Source organism: Syngnathoides biaculeatus, chromosome 6 (genome assembly GCF_019802595.1).
Source record: "Syngnathoides biaculeatus isolate LvHL_M chromosome 6, ASM1980259v1, whole genome shotgun sequence".
Classification (NCBI taxonomy): domain Eukaryota; kingdom Metazoa; phylum Chordata; class Actinopteri; order Syngnathiformes; family Syngnathidae; genus Syngnathoides; species Syngnathoides biaculeatus.
Window position 1 is genome coordinate 18,273,401 of NC_084645.1, and position 26,418 is coordinate 18,299,818.

At 43.7% G+C, this 26,418-nt stretch overlaps 1 protein-coding gene across 1 annotated transcript in view; it reads right to left on the bottom strand.

Moving 5' to 3' along the window:
* Positions 1 to 26,418, bottom strand: part of cdh13 (cadherin 13, H-cadherin (heart)) — a 289,553-nt gene that overhangs the window by 133,252 nt on the left and 129,883 nt on the right. Inside the window, exons 5-6 of the mRNA XM_061822507.1 lie at positions 20,995 to 21,000; positions 20,740 to 20,892 (exon numbers count right to left, since the gene is read on the bottom strand). Of these exons, the coding sequence (XP_061678491.1) occupies positions 20,740 to 20,892; positions 20,995 to 21,000 (159 nt within the window). The remainder of the gene's footprint in view (positions 1 to 20,739; positions 20,893 to 20,994; positions 21,001 to 26,418) is intronic.

Below are 26,418 nucleotides of genomic sequence, written 5' to 3' on the forward strand. Positions count from 1 at the left end.
GTGGTGTGCTGTGTGTACATTAATGTGGGAATAAAATGATCTTAAAGGGGAAATCCAGTGCTTTGCATTAACAATGTATCCAATAAGTCATGTAATATGTCATCACATTGTCAAGATGGAGTACATACTTCAGTACCTATTGAATACATTGTTAATGGAAACCACTGGTTTTCCCCTTCAAACGGCTCCAGTATAAAAGGGGGTCTGAATACTTCCTATACCCACTGTTTCAGTGGTGCTCTGTTTCAAATGTTTTTTTTGTCAGTGTTTGTATTTATGAAACAGTTTAAAGTTTAGTTAATTTATGAAACTATTTATTTTAATACTTTCAATTATCTGTATTTGTACGTTTGTACTTGTACGCGTTTTTGGTTATCTGTGCAGCACTTCAATTATAAGAGATAGACAGTTATTATTACCATTTGTAGTGTCATTGTTCATACATGTGGAAAAAAAAACGAGTACCAGCCTTTTGCCACTTCACTTTTTTATTCCTTAAAGGTGATTATAACAGCATTCGTCCAGCTGGAGATTACAGTGGATTTTTTTGATGCAGGGATAGCAACTGCACACTGAGTTTGAAGATACAATACTGTATGTGTCAATCAGAGTGTCACCTGAGTGTGCACCCATAACACTTTGTAGCAGGACAAGCAACAATAAATGAAATATAAAATAAGGGATAGAGGTAATCAATCCCTTGTGTGAAAAACTGGAAAACTGGATTCACCATTAACTGTTGGTTTGAACCCAGACTTTGTGACTCTCATGATCAATCGTGTTGGGAGATTTGAATAATGGATAGACTTAGAAAGCATATGGATAAATATGTAAATCACCTTTGGGAAACACTCCTACAAATTGCAAGGGCTCTGAGAATTCGTAATACTCTACAGGCTAGTTTGTTCCAAGGGCCCTATTTTCGTGACTGCCGTAAATCTGACACAAGACGTGGCGTTACCTTGCACAGAGGCAGGTTAGACCTGGTATTAGTAATTGTTGGTGTTGGCTGATGAGGGCAAAATTACGGCTGATTTCAATCTTGTCCAATCAAAGCGCCTCCCTCTTATTTCCTTTCATTTTAAATATGGCCGCTCTTAGCTGTGATTACCCCTGATAATTTGTATGCCTCCCCGTGACGGCCAGTGGGATGATGTAAAAAGTATAATAATGATAATGATAATAATAATCCATTCAATGATTTGATTTCTATAACTATTCAGAAGTTTTGATGCCTGCTGTTCATTCATTCTGTCCATTTATACTGTATGTATAAATGGATTTTGGATAATATATCCACCAGACATTTGTGAATGTCAGAATCTCTTATCCTGTACCCCAATCAAATTTACTAGATTTCCATTAGACCAGCAGTCTACTAACTACACGAGACATTGACATGGTTTCAGCAGCATCGACTTTCCGTTACCAAATTTTCATTCCGCCATGCATGTGAAACGACATACACCTGCCACACCTGAACACCCATCTTGGTCTGATGAATTAGCAAGCGTGCAGCGGGCCTTGTGCTTGCCCAAAAATCACAACACTCCAGTGTTTGTTCTGATCTGCAGATTCACCATTTTCAAAAATACCAAATTCTATAATCATAATTAGCGGAGAGTGTCTAGGTCAAGGCTACAATGGGGACAAAATAATTGCTGCCTTAACACAATTTTGTACATAATGTATTACTACATATCTTACATTTTCAGATTCATACTATAAACTCCAGTAATACTACCAAGTTAATTGATAATTGATCAACAACTTATTGATGATTTTACCCTCAGTAGGTTTAACTGCTGCAACTTTCCTCTAACTACGGTAAACTGACCAAAAATAGCAATGAAACACTCCACATAGTAACAGGGACAAAGAGACCATAGCACATCCTTCTGCTCCTAAATCTAATTCCACTTAGTTAGTTAGTAGAGATAGACTTTAAAGTGCTGTTACAAGTCCACAAATCACTTAGTGGTATAGGCCTGGTTTAAAGGGAATAAACCAAATAATACTTATACAAGTAGATGAATTGACTCAGGCGGGGCGATTGTGCCCCAAGTGCAATGTAAACTCTAAACTTGATGGTGAGGGATAATTTACAGACAGTTTGTACACATGCCCTATAAAAAAAATCTTCTAGCACTAATGCAAATTTTGAAATGAGCTTTCCAATCACTCACTCATTAGAGGAAAGAGTATTTTCTGCATATGATATCTATGCAGATTAGTAATTGCTTGCATGTTCCAAATAAAGATGATATACTGTACACTAGATAGAAATATATAGTATTTGCTTTTTATATGCTTTAATGTTCCTATGGTTAGAGTGAAAATGTGTTCCATTTGACTGCATTTCGTTTGTGATTTTTTTCCAGATAATATGCACTTTTTATAGAGAATGACAATAACCAAATGTAAACGATGTAGATTAGATTAGAGCATCTCACAGTTCGGAGGACCGGGGTTCAAATCCCAGTCCTGCCTGTGTGGAGTTTACATGTTTTCCCCGTGCCTGCATGGGTTTTCTTCAGGTAGTTCCGTTTCCTCCAACATACCAAAAATAGATACTGTATGGTAGGTTAATTGAAGACTCTAAATTGCCCGTAGGTATGAATGTGATTGTGAATGGTTGTTTGCTTATATATGTCCTTTGATTGGCTGGGAACCAGTTCAGGGAGAACTTCCCAAAGATAGCTGGGATAGGCTCCAGCACTACCACAACCCAAGTGACAATAAGCAGTTAGATGGATTGATAGATTAGATGGCCTCTATTAGTTTAGATTAGATGGTATTTTCAGTTGGCAGCACAGTCGACATCTGGTTAGCACATGTGCTTCACAGTTCTGAGGACCCGGGACCAAATCTGATCTCGCCTATGTGGAGTTTGCTTGCGCTCTGCGCTCCCCATGCCTGTGTGGGTTCTCTCTGGGGATATAGTTTCATACCATATTCCAAAAACATGCATGGCAGGTTACTTGAAGATTCTGAATTGGCTGTAGGTATGAATGTGGGTGTGAATGATTATTTGTCTGTCTGTGGTGAGTACTTCAAGATGTACCCCAGCTCGGATGGGCTTGAGACGGTATGGAAAATGGATGGATGAAATTGTATTATTAATTAGAATTTCCTCTTCTCATATTTCATGTTCAAGATTTTTTTTTAATGTTGAGGTAAATGATTGCCTTACTTCTTTTTTCATTAGATCGTAGCAGAAAAGCTAACTAAGCAATTATATATTAGGCAAGTCTGATTCTTCCCAGGCATTTCACCACCTTCTCAGTCTTTCCCTTTTCCAATCAGTTATGCATGACATCACACACCCTCTCTACCATAAGTCGCTCCACTTAACATATCATCACACTCCCTTTTTCATCTTGGAACTAAAAGCCTGTGGCACACATGCACACAAAAGCGAACTAAGTTTATTGGGTGCATAGCATTTTAATGTTCATCCGGTGCCTTTTTCTTGTCCTTTTTTCTAGGAGATGTTGAATTCCAACAAGGCCAAAAAGGACGGGAGAATGTGGCAGACATCAGCATGCAGAGAATCTGACCTAGGGCATACATAATCATAAGACTGTTCTACAGGGTGAAAAGTGATGATCTGGTGAACTGCATCGCCTGCCTTGGAGCAATGTGTGGAATGTTAATGAAATATACTGTAGGTACAGCAGTATTTATTAGGATTGCTCACTCCCATAGTAACCAGTCAAGATCAACCTTATTGATACATAAACCAATTCCAATTAAGTTGGGCCGTTGTGTTAAAGATAGAATGCATGATTTGCAAATCATGTTCAACCTATATTTAACCAAAGAGGCAGAAAAAGTTCTATTTCTCCAGATGATGTCATAAATAGTAGTTATTGGAAATATTTGCACTGACATGTAAACGCCACTACTTACTGTCCAAACAGTTACAAACCAGAGTAGATTTATTCATTCATCCATCCATCATCTGAGCTGCTTATCCTCACTAAGGTCGTTGGAATGCTGAGGCCTTCCCCAGCTATCTTTGGGCAGGAGGTGGGGTACACCCTGAACTGGTTGCCAGCTAATAGATATTTTTCCATTGATGTCACAGCGACCAAGTGTTTTTGTTTACAACTCCATTTTGGACGGCAAGATCGTGTCTACATATCATGGCTAGGAAGCAATAAGTATATACTGTAATGTTTTAGCTACGTTTATCGTTTGATCTTTTATCTTGAAAGTCCTTTGACAAACGAACACGGTAACCAGAGGTAATTGAGGCACTTGTGCTGGAATGAGGAATAAAGAAAGAAGCCACATGTGAAACATGCAGGGCACACAGAAACAAACAACATTCGCACTCACAATTACACCTAAGGGAAATTTAGAGTCTCCAATTAATGCATGTTTTTGGGATGTGAGAGGAACCCAGAGTGCCCCGAGAAAACCTATATTGGCATTGGGAGAACATGCTAACAACTCCACACTGGCGGGCTTGGATTTGAACCTCAGTCCACAGAACTGTGAGGCAGATGCGCTAACCCGTTGCGGCCAGTTTGGTTCATTTAAATAAATCGTAATTTTACTTTATTATATAATTCAAGCCAGATATGAATAGACACTGTGAAGGACTATGGATTATGCATCTGGAAGCCTTTCCACTGCACTCCTTTGTTATCGACTCGTTTTCCATTTCGCTCAGTGTTTGTCTCGCACTGTGGCATTGAAGTAACCACCTTTCCTCCGATTGATGTGGAGGTGAATTCAAAGGGATATGTCTGCCGGTTGTTTTTTTTAAGATCCCTGTGAAACTGGTTGGCGATAGCTACCGTATGAGTAGTACTCATCACCTCCCAAACACTCATGTGGCTCAGTCTTTATCAGCAGCTACTCTTCCACCCTGTAGAAACCTACTTCTACTTTTCAGAGAGTCCACAGGAGATAGAAAATCTGTTTCCGTTCACTTCTCAATTCCCTTCCCTGGACACAAAAAAGGGAGATTTTATTGTTCTTCCTAGTGGCAACTCCAGCAAAGTGAAAAATTTAATATACTGTAGTGTCTCTTTTTGACAACTGTGTATGACAAAATAATATTTTAGCTCTTGTTTTTGTTTGCTTTCTTGGCAAAGTATTTTATTAATAGGAAAAAAAGAACACCACCAACTGTTGATGGATAGCTTATAAGTTAGTGTGCCATTTCTACAGCATAAAAGTGTGCTTAAAGTATCCGTACGAACATCCTTCCATCAATTTTCTTACCCGCTTATCCTCACAAGGGTCGCGGGAGTGCTGAAGTCTATCCCAGCTGTTAACAGGCAGGAGGCAAGGTACATCCTAAACTGATTACCAGCCAATCGCAGGGCACAAATAGACAAACAGCCACACTCACAATCACATCTAGGGGCAATTTAGAGTGTCCAATTAGTGTTGCATGTTTTTGGGATGTGGGAGGAAACCGTAGTGCCTGGAAAAAAACCCACACAGGCACGGGGAGAACATGCAAACTCCACACAGGGAAGGCTGGAATTGAACTCGGGTTGTGGGGCCAACGCCTTCCAGCTGCTCCACCATGCCAAACATTCCCACACATAATGCTGGATTTATCAAGTTGGACTTTTGCACAGGGATGTGAGTAAATTTACACACAGTTGTGATCATACATATCCACAAAACCTTGCTGTGCAACAGTGAAAGTACAAATACAACACATTAGAAAGGTCCCCAAAGTCGTCCGATTCCAACTCCTGTAACCCCTAGGATTTAAGGCCACAGGGATGTGTCAGTGCCAGATTGGAGATTATATGTGGTGTTTCACAACAACACTAAGCAGACTCAGGCTGAGTTGGATGCAATAATTTTGCCTCCTACAATTTACCCAAACAGACATCAACGACAAATTAAAATTAAAGAGTTTCTCAAAATAGATAGCTGGACCCATAGATTTCACCCATTTTGATTCACTGGATGTTTCCTGTAATCCATGTGTTAGTACTCGTTTCTTAATCTCTATTTGGAAAGGCTCTGTTATCTCATTTGTACTTTGAAAGCCTCTGTTTATTGTTTAGTGCATGTTTAAAGGTCAGTAAGAATATTACAGTGATGCTAAATTATTTAAAGAATGTTCATATGCTCATTAGCAGAAGATTGCTTCTTAAGATTGTGTATTTTGGGCACAGTTTTTTTTACAAGTCTTCTCCAAGAGATCCTTATCCAAAATCATGTATTCATCACATCAGCAGAAAAGATTCCAATGGACTGGAAAGGAAGATAGAAAATAGCCATTCTTGGGATAGGGGGGTTCAATAAAACATTGGATAGTAAGTAAAATATTGAAAAGATAGAAAATGAAGACCTCTTTCATTTAGATGGCAAGATAAAAATAGTTTAAAAAATCCCTCTTATAGGGGTTTTGGAATGGACACCAAGGTATATGGAAGTAGATTAGTGCCACTGGGATTTGAATTTGAAATAGGATTTGAATTTGAAATGTTAAGAGAAATAGGATTTGAATGTGTTAAAAAGGATTTTAATTTGAAATATAAAATTCAATAATTCACTGTTTGAAACTCAACTTCGTTGTTAAAAAGGCAGGATTACTCAACTTCATTGTTAAGAAGGCGGGGTTACTTCTGGTCACAGACATGAGCAAAGAATGTCAGAACCCAACACCCAGCAGCCAGCCATACATGTTACGCTTTCTGACGTGACACGAAGTGGCGGGAACAAAGGGGGCTGTGACTGACATCACTGCCGAGCATGCCCGTTAATTGTTCTCCATATTGGAAAACAAACAAGTGTGCTGGCAGCCTTATTTCCAAGCACCAGTGACTTCATTATTTTTTCAAACTTGCACAAACCAACCAACCTCCAGGTATGGTTTCAAGTTTCAATGTTCACATGTTCCAAGTGCCAACACACCTCGCAGCCATATATAACCCACCATTGTCTGGGCTTGCAGATCTAGGTCACCTGTTTATTTAAATTTATCACTCAAGTGACAAAAAAACAATTACCTGTGACATGATCAGAGCAGACACAAAACTGGGACAGATTAGCAGTGTTTATATCTGCTCTGGACAATGCTGCCAGCCAATCCCTTTAACGCTGAGAAGAAAGTTTTTCATCTTGTTCTCCCTGCCTTGTTATAACAGCTTGAATCCTGAAGAATGACTTGTTTACATCAGGTCCTGCTCTTTTGGAGCAGCCAACCACAGGAGAGAAGTTAACCATACCTGGAGACTAGTTGGTTTGTGCAAGTTTTAAAAAAAGAATAATAATAATAATGGAGCCACTGGTGCGTGGAGATACAGCTGCCGATACACTTGTTTGTTTTCCAATATGGTGGACAATTAATGCTCATGCTCGGCAGTGACGTCAGTCACAGTCCTCCATATGCCCGCCACTTTGTGTCACGTCACGTCACGTGACTAAGAAAGTGTAACTGGATTGACTGGGTGCTGGGTAGCATCATCTGCAATGACCGCTACAGAGATGTCACATGACTAAGAAAGCGTAGCAGGATTGGCTGGCTGCTGGGTATTGGGTTCTCACATCCTTTGCTAATGTCTGTGACCAGAGGTAACCCTGCCTTAACATTGAATTTGAGTAACCCTGCTTTCTTAACAATGAAGTTAAATTTCAGACAGCGAATCATTGAATTTTACATTTCAAATTCAAATCCTATTTCATGTAACATTTCAAATTCAAATCCCATTTTAAATGCAAATCCCGGTTGCACTAATCTACTTCTATAAAAGTATTGCATTAAGTTGGACTGGATGGATGGACTGATGGAATTGCTTGGTAGGATGGTTAAAAACGTGTCTGTTACTCCGCTACGTTGTCTGTTGCAGTGTTACATTTTTAGCATCTTAAAAGCTCCATTGATAGTTGATGGGTTGGTTTGTGTAATATTACCTATTGTTATACATTCCAGTACATTCTCAAGCCACTCTTCGCATTGATAAATAATGGCGTCATTACTACTGTATATCACAAGCATTCGGGTCATTTTGTCAGGTTGTTTGAACTCACAGTTATGAGTTACCTAATCTAATTACAAGTAAGTAAAATGCTGAATTGATTCCCAAGTTTAACTACCTGTACGTTTGACGATGCTTGAATATCCAGTGGTCCACCTTAACTGAGATTTCTGTTTTTCGAGGTCAACGTGGCCATCAAAAAGTTCAGCAAATGATGCGGTGAGGCCATTCATAGCTGAACGAGGTGGCACGCTCAAAGGCAAATGCATAACCTCACAGTCGGTGAACAGTCCGAATATCCAGGACGAAGCTGAGCAACAGCCCTCTCACTGTTTAATCATGTTATCTGGGTGGATGTTGCACAGCAGTGTGTATGCAAGGCGGTCTAAGAGGGTGAAACAGAAGGAGGGTGACATCCCCTGGAGTTTGATGAGATTGACTACAAGCCAAGATTAAATGTTTGGAAGCTTTGACAAATATGCCAAGTAAAGCAAAGTTATCCCACGTGAATACACGTGCAATTTTAGAAACAGAAATGATGCAAAATAAATGAATAAATAAATGTTAGGGTTGTAACAAAGCGGTTTAGCAACAATTGGATTTGTATCACAATTTGTGGAAGGAAAGTCGAACATTGATTCATTTTAAACATTATGATTCAGCGGATGTAAATCAATGCAGTAACTTTCTGGCTCAAAAAACATCCAATGTTACAAAAATAAAAATACCTGCATACTGCCGAGTGCAGGTAGAATTTCCTGGATGCTTGTTTTCTGTTAAGGGAATCTGGTAAAAACTAGTTATGGTCATTCAATATAAAGATTTTCCTGATCTATGTTCAAGTCTAATTGTTGACTGTAGTGTATGTTTTTTCATGGACTACGAGTCTGCTTTAAGGTCAGATGACAAAGATGTTATAGGGTCCGTTAAAAGTCATATTTCCATGTAACTTCCAGCATGTTGTCAACTATAGATAAGCTTTTTATGATTCATATTGAGCAACTCTGAACATACCCAAAAGAATATCGGATTGAGTGATCAGATTGAAATTTGAAATTGAGGCTGTAAAATATAATTTGATTAGCTGCTATGCTCCACAGGTAGGATGCACAATAGATCAACCTTTCTCCTAATCATCATGTCAACCAACTCCTGAGACTTCCTGTCATAGACCCAACATTCAAAGACCCTACACTCAGTTGTAGGCTCTATGCATTCCTCTTCTTCTTTTACCAATGAATCCGGTTTCCTCCTCTTCTTTGTCTTCGACCCACAGTAGTTGAAATTCCACCAATGCCCAGCAGGTTAACGGTGCCGGGGGCGAGCATTGTTCACCCGGGTCACGACCCATCCGATATGGTATTCTTTAGAAGTACGGTCATTTTTGTTTGACACAGTTTTATGCCGGATTCCCTTCCTGACGCAACCCTCTGTATTTATCCAGGCTTGGGACCGGCCTACAGATTGCACTAGCTTGTGCCCCCATCGGGCTACATTATTTCCCATTATTGATACAATCCATTAATTTCTTTTTAAAAAACAGTTAAAATCAGGGAATTCCCATCTGGCAGGCTAACCTCCCAAGCAGTCATTGATCCAGCTGGAGCCTATCCCAGGTCAGGGAGCAAAAGGCGGGGTACTAAACCAGTCGCTTGTCAATTGCAGGACACATATTGACAAACAACCATTTGTACTCACATCCACCTATGACACTTACCAATTTATTTTTCAATTAACCTACCTTGCATGTTTTTGGGATGTGGGAGGAGAACGGAGTAACATAAACTCCACGCAAGGCATGGGGATACCGGCTTTTGAACCAGTGTGTGTGCGTGTGTGTGTGTGTGTGCGTGCATTCATCCAAGTGTTTGTATACTTTATATGATAACATTCTGAAATAAAGACTAGTGGAATTGTGGTTTTCACAGGTCTGTTTGCACTCAATTTGCACACGACCACAGTGTGTTTATATTTGGATGCGTGTGTTGTTCTTTTATACATGACCAGATACAGGGACTCTGTGCGGACTGTGCCTATTTCCTTGAGGCAGCGTATTATGAAATCTAAGGAACAGGAAATTATGGTCCAGTCAAGCAGAAATCAGGAGAGGGGTTTGGGACAAACATTTGCAGTTGCAGGAACTATACAGCGAGTGGGCATAAAATTGGTACACATAACAGTTACCTATTACTGTAATTCATGTGGAATCAAAATTGAAATGTTATCAATACAAAATGCCATAGACTGTACTGGACTGTAATCCTCTTAAAATATTAATCTATTCAAAAAAAGCCAGGGCACATACTATATAGAGATGGAAAACCAGTCGCACGGGCACAAACATGCACAAACACGCACACGCACAGATTCACTGAGTAGGAAATTAACTCATGCTGCCTCCAATGTCAGGTGAGTTGACGGCTACTCAGTCAGTAACAATTAATTTTCTTTCAATTTCCATTATTTTCATGCATTCTACAAAATGGTAGTGAGTTTGTGGCATTTCTTTAATTGCAACATTTTTGAGTGTACAACAATGTGAATATAACAGGAATCATTCTGTTCAGCATATCCTTTTTGTTAAGTTTTTTTTTCTTTATTTAGGTACAGTGCCCTTTATGACCCAAAAAGAAAAAGCAGTAAAAACATTTTTTAATGGGCCCAATTGTCAGTCTATCTGCTTTTATTGGAATTATTACTACATTCTCACATGAGTAAAACAATTAAATTAAAAGCTTCTCATTCAAATTGGAATGCAATAAATTGCTCTCCTAATAGAATATTCAAACCCACCTTCTACAAATTCAAAAATGCAATTATATAAAAAACGAACAATGGTCAACCTCCATCAGTATAATCCGAACATAATATGGAATACTTTGGAAATATTGAGTAACTAAAAGTACAAATATGAACCTATTTAATTGATAACCTCAAATTCTTGTGATGGTTAAAAGATATTTTAGTAACGGGAGGCACATGATTTATGTGAGCGCATCCTCTCTCTGCATGGCATGGTTTGACATGCGGTTGCCTCTTAGATTTGCTTTCAAAGTGTCACGAACCGGGCACAAGGGCGGACCCAAATGCATGACTCCAGAGACACGCAGACGGTGCAGAGGAAACCTTTATTCAGTCCAAGGTCAGTGTTCAGGTAAGCAGTCCAAACCAGGCAGAAGACCGGAGGAGCCAGGGACGAAGTGCGATTTGGGCGAAGTCTGCTGACGTGGAACGTAGGGTGCACCCTTATCGACCTGGGCAGTTTGAGCGAAACGGCGACCGGGTTAATGATCTTGGAAATCGGGAACGGGCCAACGAACCTGGGAGCAAGTTTGCGGGATTCCGTCCGCAGCGGGAGATCTTTGGTGGAGAGCCACACTCGCTATCCCACTCTGAGCTCTGGTACGGCCCTTCTCTTGCGGTCCCCTGCGGCCTTGTAGGCGCTGCTCATGCGCAGCAGTGTCCTCCGAGCTGCTTCCCAGGTCCGTTTGCAGCGTCGCACCACGGCCAGGGCCGACGGGACCGCGGAGTCTGTGGCCAGTGGAGGAAACAGGGACGGAGGATAGCCATGCACGACATGGAGTGGAGCCATACCTGTTGAGGCGGAGGGTAGAGAATTGTGGGCATACTCCACCCACTTGATGTGATGGCTCCACGTGCTCTGGTCCCTGGATGCCAGACATTGAAGACCGGTCTCCAACTCCTGATTTATACTCTCAGTCTGGCCATTAGACTCCGGGTGATGACCTGATGTCAGACTAGCTGAAGCATCGATGAGGTTGCAGAACTCCTTCCAGAAACGGGCGCTGAATTGCGGACCCCTGTCCGAAACAATGTGCTGGGGTAGCCCGTGGTAACGGACGACCTCGTCTAACACCAGCTGGGCTGTCTGCTTGGCCGACGGGATCTTCGGAAGCGGCACGAAGTGGATCATCTTGGAGAAACGGTCCACTACGGACAGCACCACTGTGTTCCCTTGGGAAGGCGGCAGGCCGGTGACGAAGTCCAGCGCAATGTGTGACCACGGACGAAAGGGGATGGACAGGGGTCGCAACTCACCAACAAGCCATAGGCGGGAAGTCTTATTGGCCGCACATACCGGGCAGGCGTTGACGAACTCCCTTACGTCTTTGCTGAGGTTGGGCCACCAGAACCTTTGTTCGACCACTGAACGCGTCTTTGCCATACCCGGGTGGCAGACCGTCTTGTTGGTATGGGTCCAGTTGACGACGTCTCCCCGCAGAGATGGAATGACGAAAAGGCAGCCCGACGGACAATCTGCGGGCGCCGGCGTCTCTCCCAGGGCCTCCTTCACCCGCGACTCGAGCGCCCAAGTGAAGCCGGACACAAAGCACGCCTCTGGTAGGATAGTAGCGGCTTCTGAATCCGTGGGCCCTCCCTCGTGGATCCACGAGAGTGCGTCCGGCTTGCCTTTCTTGGAGCCTGGGGGGAAGGACACCGGGTGAAAAACAGGGCCCACCTGGCCTGGCGGGCATTCAACCTCTTCGCAGACTTCAGCTATTCAAGGTTCTTATGGTCCGTGAAGACAACGAACGGTACTTGCGAGCCCTCCAGCCAGTGCCGCAACTCCTCAACACGCTTTTGACCGCCAGCAGTTCCCGATCTCCCACGTCGTAGTTCCTCTCTGCCGGGGTCAGCTTCCTAGACAGGAACGTGCACGGTTCGATCCTTCCGTCCCTGGGACTCCTCTGCGACAAGACTGCTCCGATTCCTGAATTAGATGCATCCACCTCCACCACAAACTGGTTATCTGGGTCCGGAACAATGAGAACGGGCGCAGCAGTGAAACTTGCCTTTAGCCTGCTGAAGGCCTCCTGGCAGGTCCTGGACCACTCGAAGGTGGTGTTTGGCGAGGTGAGCGCATGCAGAGGAGCGGCCACGGAACTGAAGTTCCTTATGAACTTCTGATCAAAATTGGCAAATCCCAAAAACCTCTGTACGTCCTTCCTGTTGGCGGGGTAGGCCACCGCAGCACCGCGTCGACCTTCCCGGGGTCCATCCGTATCTCTCCCTCAGCCAGGACGAAGCCCAGGAAGGACACGGATGCCCGATTTAACTTACACTTGTCCATATTCACGTACAATTGGTGCTGCAGCAGACGCCGGAGCACTTCTCTGACTTGTCGAATGTGAGAGGTTAGGTCTGCCGAAAAGATGAGAATGTCATCCAGGGATACAAAGACAGATTTATTCAGAAACTTCCAAAGCACGTCGTTAATGAAGTTTTGAAAGACGGCCGGGGCGTTTGTCACTCCAAAAGGCATCACAAGATACTCATAGTGCCCTGTGGGGGTGTTGAACGCCGTCTTCCACTTATCCCCTTCCCGAATCCGCACCAGATGGTAAGCGCTGCGCAAGTCGAGCTTGGTGAAGATCCGGGCTCCCTGAAGGAGTTCGAATGCTGTAGCGATCACCGGCAAAAGGTACCTGTTCTTGACTGTGATGTCGTTCAGTCCTCGGTAGTCGACGCAGGGTCGCAGCGTGGAGTCCTTCTTCTTGACAAAAAAAAAACCCTGCACCGGCTGGTGAGGATGAGGGGCGAATGAGTCCAGCTGCCAGCGAGTCCTCGATGTAGTCCCTCATGGCTTGATGCTCTGGTCCTGTTAACGAGAACAGTTTCCCTCTGGGAGAGGAGGGCCTGGCAGGAGTTCAATCGCGCAGTCGTATGACCGATGTGGCGGCAGAGACTTTGCCTTAGATTCAGAGAAGACCTCCCGGAGGTCATGGTAGCAGGAGGGCACAGTGGTCAGCTCCGGGGCGGTACTAGGTTCTGTTAGCCGAACTGGCGCGACTTGAATACCCTTGTTTTCCTGGACAGCGAAACAGCGACTGAGACAGTCCTCTCCCCAAGTCTTGATCTGACCCGTGGCCCAATCTATGTGCGGGTTATTTTCTTTGAGCCACGGGCTGCCCAGGATGATGTCGCTACTACGTGCGTTGAAGACATGAAAGGTAATACGCTCCGAGTGAGCATCCCGAAAGCTCATACGTAACGTCTGAGTGCGATGTGTAACCCGACAAAGGAACTTGCCGTTGGCGGCATAGGCGTGACAAAGCCGTTGCGTGGGGAAAGTTGCTGCCCCCAGCTCCTCGACCACGCGGGGATTTATCAGGTTTGCGTCCGGCCCGGAATCTATGAAAGCCGTCACAGTGCATGAACGGGAGTCCGTTCCCAAGGTGAGGTGAAGAAGGGACCTCCCTGACTCCCCTGCGGTATACCGCACACTCACCGGAGTAGAGATCCTGATGTCAGAGTGCTCTGGTCGAATCGGGCAGCGGGCGATCAAGTGTCCTAAACACCCCCAGTAAAAACAGCGACCCTCCCGTCGCCGGCGCAGACGCTCCTCCACTGGCCCGTCGAGACCCTCCACCTGTATGGGTTCAGCAGTGGACGACCGGGCGGCAGCCAGACTGGACCCCTCCCTCTCTCCCTCAGTCATCACGGCTAGTTGATCCTCCATTACTAGTCGCTGGTCAACCTTGAGGGCCAACGCGATGAGTGCGTCCAGTGAGTGTGGAAGATCTACAGCGATGAGGAGACCCCGGATTTGGGAGGAAAGCCCCTGGAAAAAGGCGTCGTGCAGGCCGTCCTCATTCCATCGACTCTCGGCGGCGCAGATCCGGAACTCAATGGCGTAGTCGACACGTGGTGACGTCCTTGACGAATTGTCATGAGCGAGGACGCCGCCTGGCGTTCCGGAGCCGCGTACTGGAAAACCTGGGTGACCGCACAGACAAACCTCGTCCATGAACGGCAGATCGAGTTACGACTCCACTCGGCAGTGGCCCACGCCTCCGCCCTCCCCGTAATGTGGGAGATGACGAAGGCAATACGGGAGCGGTCCGTGGGAAAAGCGGCCGCTTGCAGTTCAAAATGGAGATCGCACTGAACGAGGAAAGGCTTGACGTTCCCCGAGTCGCCTGAGAATCGTTCTGGTCGGGAGAGCGGGGTAACGCTGCTAAAGGGGAGCTCCGTAGAGAACGATGCGGGCGGAAACGGTGGTACCGGTGGAGTGGCCACCGTTGGCGTGGCAACCACGCTAGCCTGGGAGGTTAGCCACAGCTCCAGCTGGGTGCAGATCTCATGGAGCCTCTTGTTGGTTACCTGGAGAGCAGCCTCTTGCTCGACCAGGCGTTTGCCCTGAACTTGCAGCGCACGGCGGATGGCTTCGGAGTCGGCTGGGTCCATGTTTTGGCTAGATTGTTCTGTCATGAACGGGGCACGAGGGAGGACCCAAATGCACGACTCCAGAGACACGCAGACGGTGCAGAGGAAACCTTTATTCAGTCCAAGGTCATTGTTCAGGTAAGCAGTCCAAACCAGGCGGAAGTTATAGTACGGCAGGCTCACGAGGGTGGTCAGTGGACAGGCGTGGGTCGGTGCACGGAGAACACAAGTCAGGCAAGCAGGAGTGCGGGAACGAGGGATCAAGGACGACGAGCTAGCGGAGGACAAGTCGTCCCCCAAGTCCTATATATACTGGGCGTCATCAACTGTAACACGGTGCAGGTGTGCTCTGACTAATTGGCTGGCCAAGCCCAGCCTGGGCAGGAAGCCAGGAGCATGACACAAAGGACATCAAAAGGGAAGGTGACGCTTTCTTGTCAAATACCAAACTGTAGCATTGAATATTTAAGCATTTTAATTTTTCAAAACTCATGCTACATTTTTTTAAAAAGTTGAAGATTTCAAATAACATACATAAACACAGAAACACACTTATAGGTGTCTGTATGTCTGTGCTCTCACATTAATTGCAATGAGGGGACCACCACCACTTTCGAACAAGCCTGAATATAATCTGCTGGATGTCCCTGGACTTTCCATTCCGTGTCCCCATTAGGAAGGGAAAACAAAAGACACCCAGCAAATGAGCTCTCTGAGTATTTATGAGGCTCGTAGCAGCAGATCAAACTGTGCACCCCGGGGGTAACAACCTAAACTCTGAGCCGAATGAAAGCTTTTTCTTGCAAAAAGTGTAGAATGGAAGAATCATAGAACGATTTGACAGCGAGTGACCTGATTGTTCCAGGCTGTCCACAGGTTGTTGGTAGACAATTATGATGAGCAAAATCATTGTCTTTAATGAAAGCCGCTGTCAGCCAAGACTAGCGCTTCCTCATTACTGTTCACGCAGACTGACTCAGCGTCGAGATGGAGATGGATCACATTAAAGGTTTCTCGCAACAGATTCGTGAACTTAAGGCGGCCGATGAATTGTGGGAAATACGCGCACAATCGGCTTCCGCTCAAACGACTGCTGTAAGATTCAAAAGTAACTGATGATCTCCATTGTCATTATCTCCACGTTCTGTGTGGAAGTTTTTTCCAGATTGCAATAGCACAGGGAGATCACTATGGCACGATGTCCAGTACCGCCCACTCAAGCTGGGCAGTAAACTGTTGTGTCCGGGTAAGGACTCAAAAGAGCAAAATTTTCAAACGGCGTCCTTTCATGTACCGACAAGTTGCCTGAACTGAGGAAACTGGTGGGGAATGCAAACCAGTATCACCCTGACTTTTCCCTGGGAGGACACAATACTACCCGAGAAGATATTTAGTTGGTTATTTTCTCTATTGTTGAGCTGATCTGTGGCTATGAGAGAGACAGGTTGTTTAACCCTCCCTGACTCTCGCCACAATATTGGAATATTCTCGTAAAATGTGAGCCTACTCTTGATGTTACGTGCGGTGGTGTAGGGAAACCAGCACCTTGCAGACCACACCAGGTAGTTCAGTGAGGTACAGTATACGCGCAGTTATGGAACACTTTTGTGTCATCTGTGGGACTTAAGGGAGCAATGCTAGAAGGCCCTGACCCTCCTCCCATTCATAGATGATGTTCGTAAACTCCATGCTTACCTAGAACGCTCACACGCCGCTGCCTGCAGACAACTGAACTTTCACCCCTGAAATGAATTGGAATTTCACGAGGGGCGTGTTATGGGTACAGTACATACATTGGTTATTTGAGGCAAAATGTATAACCCTTTACCTCGTCTTGAGGTTTCACCTTCTGCACATTTGTAGGCACTCTAGTTTTACATGGGGGAGCATTGGTGCGGATTGTATCACTTTTCCCTCCTGAATAATCATGGCGCCGACAGCCACATGTGAGAACAGGGCTTGTGAGAGTGAGGCATGACCCCTGCTAGTCCCAGCCGATCAGACTGAGTCTGAATGAAGGCTGACCAGAAGGAGCGGGAACGTGACAAGCGGCCCGTCCCACTGTGTATTGTAGTCCTGGCAAGTATTTCAAAGTGAGTATATGTGTGTCTGGGTGTGGTGTGTGTCCTTGTTTCAATCATGTTTCGGTAAATGTAGTCTGATTCTGAAACTTATACATATTTTTTCTGTGCTGGTTGCCTCAGACAGGATAGAGATTATATATATATATATATATATATATATATATATATATATATATATAATATATATATATATATATATATATATATATATATACATCAGATTTTCCAACTTAAGCCGTTGTATGTACAGTAAATCATTAAATTCATACTTACTAAAATGAGAGAAAAGACATCACGAGAAAGGATCATGAAAAGCACCATTAAGCATGGTGTGCAATAAGGATTTTTAGGGGAACACAGCAATATAATACTCAACCGTGTACATTGCTGCTCATAATGTCAAAACCACAGAGGTATAAATGGTAATTGTAAATCCTCTTGTTAACTTAGCCAGATTGATCATATTGTTTATGTTTGTTCATGTAAATATGAATGATGGGGAATGTCACCTCTCTGGCAGGGAACGAACCCGAGCTGTTGTGTGAAGTTCAGAAGTTCCGACAAGATATAAACAGCCTTACTTCCATGCATGGGGGTTAGATCCTCATTCACTCTGGAGTTGCCCATGGTAAGAGGTGCCGAGCAGTTGTGGGTATACTTATTGCTCCCCAGCTCAGCCCCTGAACATTAGGGGTCACCCTGGTGGATAATAAGGTAGCCTCCCTCCGATTTTGGTTGTGAGGGGCAGGGGAAGTGGGGACACCATCATTCTGCTGAGGGACTTCAATCCTCAAGTGGGCAATAACAGTGAAATTTGAAAGCCCCCGATCAGAGCCAGAGTGGTTTTCTGTTATTGGACTTCTGTGCTCACCAGGGATTGTCTGTAATTAACACCATGTAAAGTAAAATGGTGTCTACACATGGAGTTGGCACCAGGAAACCCTAGGTCGCAGTTAATAATCAACATTGTAGTTGTGTCATCAGACTTGCAGCCCCATGTCTTGGGCATTCAGGTGAACAGAGTCAACTGATCACCACCCAGTGGCGACTTGCTTCTGATGGTGGGCGAAGATGCCTGTCTGACCTGAAAGGTCCGAATGCATTCTAAGGGGATGGTAGGAATGTCTTGCAGAATCCCATGTCAAAAGGAGTTTGTACTCCCACCTCCAGCAGACCTTCACCCAGGTCTCTGGTTAAGTGGGGGAAATTGAGTCTGAGTGGACCACGTTCTGCATCTCTATTGCAGAGTCTACTGACCAAACCTGTGGCCGCAAGAGAGTATGTTCTCTGTCTGTCAAGATGGAAATACCCGAACGTGCTGCTAGTGGACAGCAGCAATGAGGGATATTGTCAAGCTGAAGGAATCCGATCGGGCCTTTTTGGGCAGAGGGACTCCTGAGGCAGCCACTGGATACTGGCTGGCCAAGCGGAATACAGCTATGGTGGTCGCTGAGGCAAAAGGGAAATTCTGATCCACCATCTGGAATCTCAGGAGGAGGAAGCAGTGCACAATCACCACTGTGTATAGTGAGGATGTGGCACTGGTGGTCAACTTGGGACATTGTGAGGAGGTGGGGAGAATACTTTGAAGATCTCAATTCCCCCAACATGCCTTCCCATGAGGAAGCAGAGTCTGGGGTGTCTGGGGCAGGCTGTTCTGTCTCTGGGTTTGAGGTCACTATGGTGGTTAAAAAGCTCCTCGATCACAAGGCCCCAATGGTTTTTAAAAATAATAATAGTGAAGAAACTAAGTATTTGAACACCCTGCTATATTGCAAGTTTTTCCACTTAGAAATCATGGAGGGGTCTGAAATTTTCATTGTAGATGCATGTCCACTGTGAGCGAGATAATCTAAAAAGAAAAATCCAGAAATCACAATGTAGGATTTTTTAACAATTTATTTGTGTGAAACAGCTGCAAATAAGTATTTGAACAGCTGTCTATCAGCTAGAATTCTGACCCACAAAGACCTATTAGTCCACCTGTAAAAGTCCACCTCCACTCCATGTATTATCCTGAATCAGATGCACCTGTGTGAGGTCGTTAGCTGCATAAAGACACCTGTCCACCCCATACAATCAGTAAGACTCAAACTTGTCACATGGCCAAGACCAAAATGGTGTCCAAAGACACTAGAGACAAAAATGTACAACTCCACACAGCGAGAAAGGGCTACGGAGAAATTGCCAAGCAGCTTGGTGAAAACAGGTCCACTGTTGGAGCAATCATTAGAAGATGGAAGAAGCTAAACATTATGGTCAATCTCAATCGGAGTGGAGCCCCATGGAAGATATCACCTTGTGGGGTCTCAATGATCCTGAGAAAGGTGAGGAATCAGCCCAGGACTACACGACAGGACTTGGTCAATGATCTGAAAAGAGCTGGAACCACCGTTTCCAAGGTGACTGTTCGTAATACACTAAGACGTCATGGTTTGAAATCATGCATGGCACAGAAGGTTTACCTGCTTAAACCAGCACATGTCAAGGCCTGTCTTAAGTTTGCCAATGACCATTTGGATTATACAGAGGAGTCATGGGAGAAAGTTTTGTGGTCAGATGAGACAAAAATTGAAATTTTTGGTTATAATTCCACTAACCACGTTTGGAGGAAGACAAATGATGAGTTGCATCTCAAGAACACCATCCCTACAATGAAGCATGGGGGTGGTAGTATCATGCTTTGGGGGTGTTTTTCTACACATGGGACAGGACAACTCTGTATTAAGGAGAGAAGGACAGCGGCCATGCATTGAATGATTTTGGGGAACAACCTTTTACCCTAGTCAGAGGCTGGTTCTTTCAACATGACAAATGACCTGAAGCACACAGCCAGGAAAACCAAGGAGTGCCTCCATAAGAAGCATATCAAGGTGGCCTACCCAGTCTCAAGACCGAAACCAAAAAGAAAATCTTTGGAAGGAGCTGAACTCTGTGTTTCTCTGCAACAGTCCAGAAACCTCTCTGATCTAGAGAAGATCTGCGTGGAGGAGTGGGCCAAAATCCCTCCTGCAGTGTGTGCAAACTACAACAACAACTACAGGAAACGTTTGACCTATGTAAATGCAAACAAAGGCTACTGTACCAAATATTAACATTGGTTTTCTCAGGTGTTCAAATGTTTATTTGCTGCTGCATAACAAATAAATCCTAAAAAAAAAAAATCATACTTTGTGATTTATGGATTTTTCTTTTTAGATCGTCTCTCTCACAGTGGACATGCACCTACGATGAAAATTTCAGACCCCTCCATGATTTCTCAGTGGGAGAACTTGCAATATAGTGGGGTGTTCAAATACTTACAGTAATTTCTTCATTGTATGTAGTCAGTTTGTGAATTTAGCAAGCTCTCCGATGACACCAACCTTTTGAAAATATGAAAGACTAGGAAAGTTAACGTTTTAGGGCTTCATAAATCTACTGACTATAAACCTCATTTTGGGTGAGATGCATGAGACAGAATGCCCTACAGTTGAGTGTCATTAAACATAGAAGACCACACTTACCTGGTATGAATCGATGACCTCACGGTCTAGTGAGCGAGTGACTGACACGTCTCCTGTGTCTATGTCAATAATAAAGAGACCTTTGGGGTCCTGGTCAGCACCAGGGCCTGTCAGTCGAAAAATATGGTCCCACGACTTCTCTGTTGAGATCACCTGCAGACCGAACACACATGGCAACTCTAAGCTTTGCACATTTGTCTTTTGATTCAAGGAATTTCTGAGATTTTCATCTCACATTGTGATAGATGTACTCACATGAGACTACAGGTTCCAGCACCATCCATGAGCAGGCCAGTCATAAGAAGAAGACAAAAATGGAGAGTGACAAGATTGTTATGTTAACAGAGTGTAAATTGTGTGTTAGATAAGGCAAAACTCATTCATTCATTCGTTCATTCGTTCATGCATACATATATACATACATACAAGATTCGAAAGCATGCTGGAGCGTATCCCATGTGACTGTGGCAAGAGGTGGGCACACCCTGAACTGGTCGGCAGCCAATTGCAGGGCACATAGAAACAATATATATAAACCCATACAGGCACGGTGAGAACATGCAAACTCCGGACAGAGGAGCCGAGATTTGAACCCAAAACTGTGAGGCATCCACCATGGTGCCTGACAAAAATCATGTAAGAATTAAAACCTCCAAAACCTAATAGTTCATTCCGAGCAGGGATTACCAACATGGTGTCTGCAGGCACTATAGACCCCAAAGACCACATAAGTCAGGGTTGCTCAATGCGTCGATCGGAATCGACCGGTCGATCGTGAGGCAGTCTTGGTCGATCGTGGGACGGCGTGCCAAAAAAAACAAACAAACAAAACAACAAACAAAAAAACAAGGTCAGCCAATGTTCCCTCTAAACTGTGCACGTGCACAATTGTTTAGTCTCTTAGCAGATATTCTGCGATGCGCGGAAAAAAAAAAAACTAATGCAAATTGGAAGTAGAATATACAGCAATTCAGTTTTGGGCATTTTGCAATGTGATTCAATGAGTGAGGGATGATTGGTTGTTACATCCAATGGCACAATTCACATACGTACTGTAAAAAATGAAAAGAGGAAGCTACTGGTTTCTTTTAGGCAGGACACTGAATTTTCTCTAACAACGACCGCTGCTCTGCCACACACACTGTTTCCTACTTTACTTTGGGCAAGAGGAGAGGCAGTACACCGTACACTGGTTGACAGCCAATCATGCACCTACTTTATTCCATCCATACATACATTTTCTTAGCTGCTTATCCTCATGAGGTTCGCAGGAGTCCTGGAGCCAATCCCTAGCTGTTAACGGGCAGGAGGCAGGCTACACCCTGAACTGGTTGCCTGCCAGTCGCAGGGCAGGTAGAAACAAACAACCGGTCACACTCACAATCATACCTAGGGGCAATTTAGAGTGACCAATTAATGTGCATGGCTTTTGGGAAGTGGGAGGAAACAAGAGTGCCCGGAGGAAACCCACACAGGCACGGGAAGAACATGCAAACTCCACACAGGCGGCGAATGAACCCTGGACCTCAGAACTGGGAGGCCAATGCTTTCCAGCTTCTCCACCATTCCACCTACTTTATTCTATCCATCCATCCATTTTATTTTGCCGCTTATCCTCATGAGGGTCCCCTGAACTGGTTGCCAGCCAATCGCAGGGCACATTGAGACAGTCGCACCTAAGGGCAATTTAGAGTGTCCAATTAATGTTGCATGTTTTTGGGACGTGGGAGGAAACCGGAGTGCCCAGAGAAAACCCACGCAGGCTTGGGGAGAACATACAAACTCCACACAGGTGGATCCGGGATTGAACCCAGGACCTCAGAACTGTGACGCCAATGCTTTACCAGCTGCTCCACCATGCCGTTACTTTATTCTATTTCCTTTCAATTTTATGATTTATGCAGGCCAATGCTTAGCTTATTTTAATATTTGACAGCCAAAATTGTTCAATTTTTATTTTATACATTTTCTTTTAGGTAGATAAAGTTTCATGGTTGTTTGAGTCTCCAACGAGTTGATTCACTTTACATAATTTCCTCAGGGAAAAATTAATTAACCAAGACAACCAGTGTTGCAGAAATGAGTTCTGCTCAGCTTTGAAGGTTCAACCAGAATACAGAGACCGTCAATATCAGTGTTCTCAATCTCCTTCTTTACTCATTTGTACATTACACAAAGTGATATCGTCTTGATGCAACTTCATGAGTACTGGATTCCACTACCCACCAATGAACACAAACAAAACATTTTACCAATGTCAGTGGTCAGTACCTGGATACTAATGAAGGAAATCAGTGAAAAAACAATAACTCAAAATCCACAGATGGCTCAGCAGCAAACCCACAGGGAGGCAAAAGCAGCACCCCCTCCCACCGTGCAAAAAAAAAAAAAAAAGCATACAAAACAACAACAAAACGGATGCTGTTTGCTGGTGTCAAATGAGATGTGAACGTATTACGGAGTTGACGACGTGGAAACGTCAACTGAAGCATAAGTGAAGTGTCAGATGTTTAGCGTTATTACAAGATGCCTCTGTGGGAGATGGCATTAACAGTACAAACGCTACATGTCTCCACACCAAATGATGCAGGTGGTGGCAACTAAACACACATCCAGTGACTTTGTTTGTGCGCAACATGTCTCCCACTGTGAGTGGGGGCACTGACTGAAGGGGAACGAGTCACCCCGTACCATCTCTATCAGCTGAAATTAATTCCTAAGCCAACATGAAAGGAAATGGGGGTGTGATACTACATCCAAATGACAGGAAGTTTTGCAAGAACACAGCGAATGAGCACTGCAGCGCTGTATATAGTAGTTACCCACAGTCGTGCTTTTGGTTGTATCAACCGAATGACTTTTTCTTGCCAAGAAAATTTGAGGAAACTAGCGGTATGTGTGTGTGAGTGTATGTATTTGTGTCTGTTCATGTGACGAAAAAATAAATTAGGCTGTCTACAGAAATATCCCTAGAATCTATTATTCTATAGATTACTCCTTTAATAAACTGATAAATAGATAAAAAATATATATTGCATTAAAGCTTATCAAAAATTTCTAATTAAGTACTGTTTATTTACAGATTATTGTTGATTATGTGATATTTTGAAAGTATAAAACTAAATCAAATAAACGGCAATTAAGCAATACTACACGAGTCGGAGTGAGGTACTGACCGTTTTTGGAAACGTACTGATTAATGTGATGAGCTAATATTTTGATTCACATTTCTAAGGCTGATACAAGTTCAACTACATGTTGGTTGTAGGTTATTTATATGTCAACTGCAAAAAAAAAAAAAAAATGTAATTAATCAGCTGGGTGTTCCTGGTTTAGTCTGCAACATGTCAGAAAAAACATAATTTTTTTTTTTTTTTTTCAAAATAAAAGGAGACATTTACAAATGTCTTGATTAAAAACTAAAATGAGATATTCTGGCTTCATGTTGTACTACATAAATCATACAGTTGACAGTTTTACAGCTCAGAGACTGAAATCAGAAGACAATATAAGGAAAAACAATGGCTCCAAGTGATTAATCCATTATCAAAATAGTTTGATGATTGAAGCTTTGTATATTAATAGATTAATTGTTGTGCCTAGAAAAGGGAATTTAATGAGCAATTAATAGGTAACAAAGGGAGCTTCATATAGTATATGGGGGGAGGGAGGTTGTTGCGGTTCAGGTGAGACAGTGGTGCTACTGGTTGGAGCTTTGGCCTCACAGCCCTGAGGATCTGGGTGTCCCCTAGGTGTGATTGTGTGTGTGACTGTTGTCTGCATCCATAGGCACGAGGAGTGGCTGGCAACCAGTTCTGGGTGTATCCTGCCTCCTGCCTGAAGATACAGTAGCTGGGATTGGCTCCAGCGCTTCAGTCACCGTTGTGAGGATAAGTGGCTCAGGAAATGGATGGATGGATGTTCCGGTACCAAAATTTTGATTGTCTTCCAAATGATTCGCTAGTTTAAGGATGGTGGTTAAATTCTCAGTTAGGCACATACTGTAGAAGCTATTCTACAGTTGAGGTACTGTAAGTCTCACAGAAATATTGAAGAATGTTTGTGTTTAGTTATATCTCCTCCAAAATAATGAGGGGGGTCGACGCAAGTTGGAATGGTCTGGCGAGGGCATGGCGTTCTCAACAAAACTGTGCTGTGATTGAGTCGCTAATTATTGAATCTGCACTTTCTTCCTGTCACAACAAGGACTACAGTAGAGAGGCACCTCGGTGAAAGCCAACAAGACTGTGTAGCTGTGTTGCTCAGAAAAATCCCCCATGTGTAAAAAGGTGAGAGGTTTCATTTTGCACAATACATCCCTGTCTGTTTTTACACAACCATAAAGGGTTTATTTCGCAAATGGATTCGACCTTTTCTCTTAAAGAGCGATGGTCGATCGATGATAACCACATATGTTAGGAGCATGAGTAAAGTTTTTTAAAAAAATGGGACAGCTTTATTACCAGAAATATTACTATAATGTTTTACTGTTGTTGTCCCTATGATTAATGTTTTTAAAGGTACCATCCGAAAAAATACTTTCTTTTTTCCCATTACGTAATGGACAATGCGGGTTTCTACAGAGGAGTAGAGGAATAAATGGCTTCAGTTTAGTCTTTGACTCATTTTCTGGACCGCCGGCCATTTGGAGGGGACACGATGTACAAACAAACCATTCACACTTGCATTCACACCAACGAGCAGTTTAGAATCTCCAAGCAACCGACCACGCATGTTTTGGAGATGTGGGAGAAAACCCACGCAGGCGCTGGAAGAATATGCACACTCTACACAGGCGAGGTTGGATTTAAACAAGGGGCCTGAGAACTGTGATGCGGATGTGCTACCCACCCAGTCGCCCACCATGCGGCCTACAGTTTATTTCAGAGAATTTTTCAAGCACTTTTAAACACCTTTAAAATGTATCATACAAAGCCCATTTGTAATCTTGGTTTCACATGTAAAAGTATATAAAAATAATTATGATCTGTGAGCCATCTATTTACTTTTCTTCAAGAATTGTAATCAAATTTTTTCACAATACATAATTTATTGTGAAAGTCTAACTTGTGCATTGTGTGCATTCTGAATAAAATTACAGTATCGGTTTATTCTCATCCTTGTCTGGTACAACCCCTAAAGTGGAACACAACATGTCAAGGGAAAAAAGGTGGAATGGTGGAACAACCAATTAGGGCATTAGCCTCACAGTTCTGAGGACTGGGGTTTGAATACCGTCCCCTGTGTGGGATTTCCATGTTCTCCGTGTGCCTCCATGGGTTTTCTCCGGGCACTCTGGATTCCTCCCACATCGCAAAAGCATGCATTCATTTGAGACTCCAAATTGCCCTTTGACGTGATTGTGAGCGAGACTATTTGTCTCTATGTGTTCTGCGATTGGCTGGAAACCAGTTCAGCATGTACCCCGCCCCCTACCCGATGACAGCTGTGATTGGCTCCAACACTCACGCAACCCTCGTGAGGATAAGCGGTTCAGAAAATGGATGGATGTTAAGGGAAAATATCCCTCTAAAGTTATATAAAATTTCCAAAGACTCTCAATGCATCAAGAGATGTCAGAGTACACAAGAACTCAGGTCAGTGAGCAGGAAAGGATGAAATGGAAATTCTTCTTTGATTCTTTACCCTCGTGTCATCACTGGTGATTGAGGTTGTTAT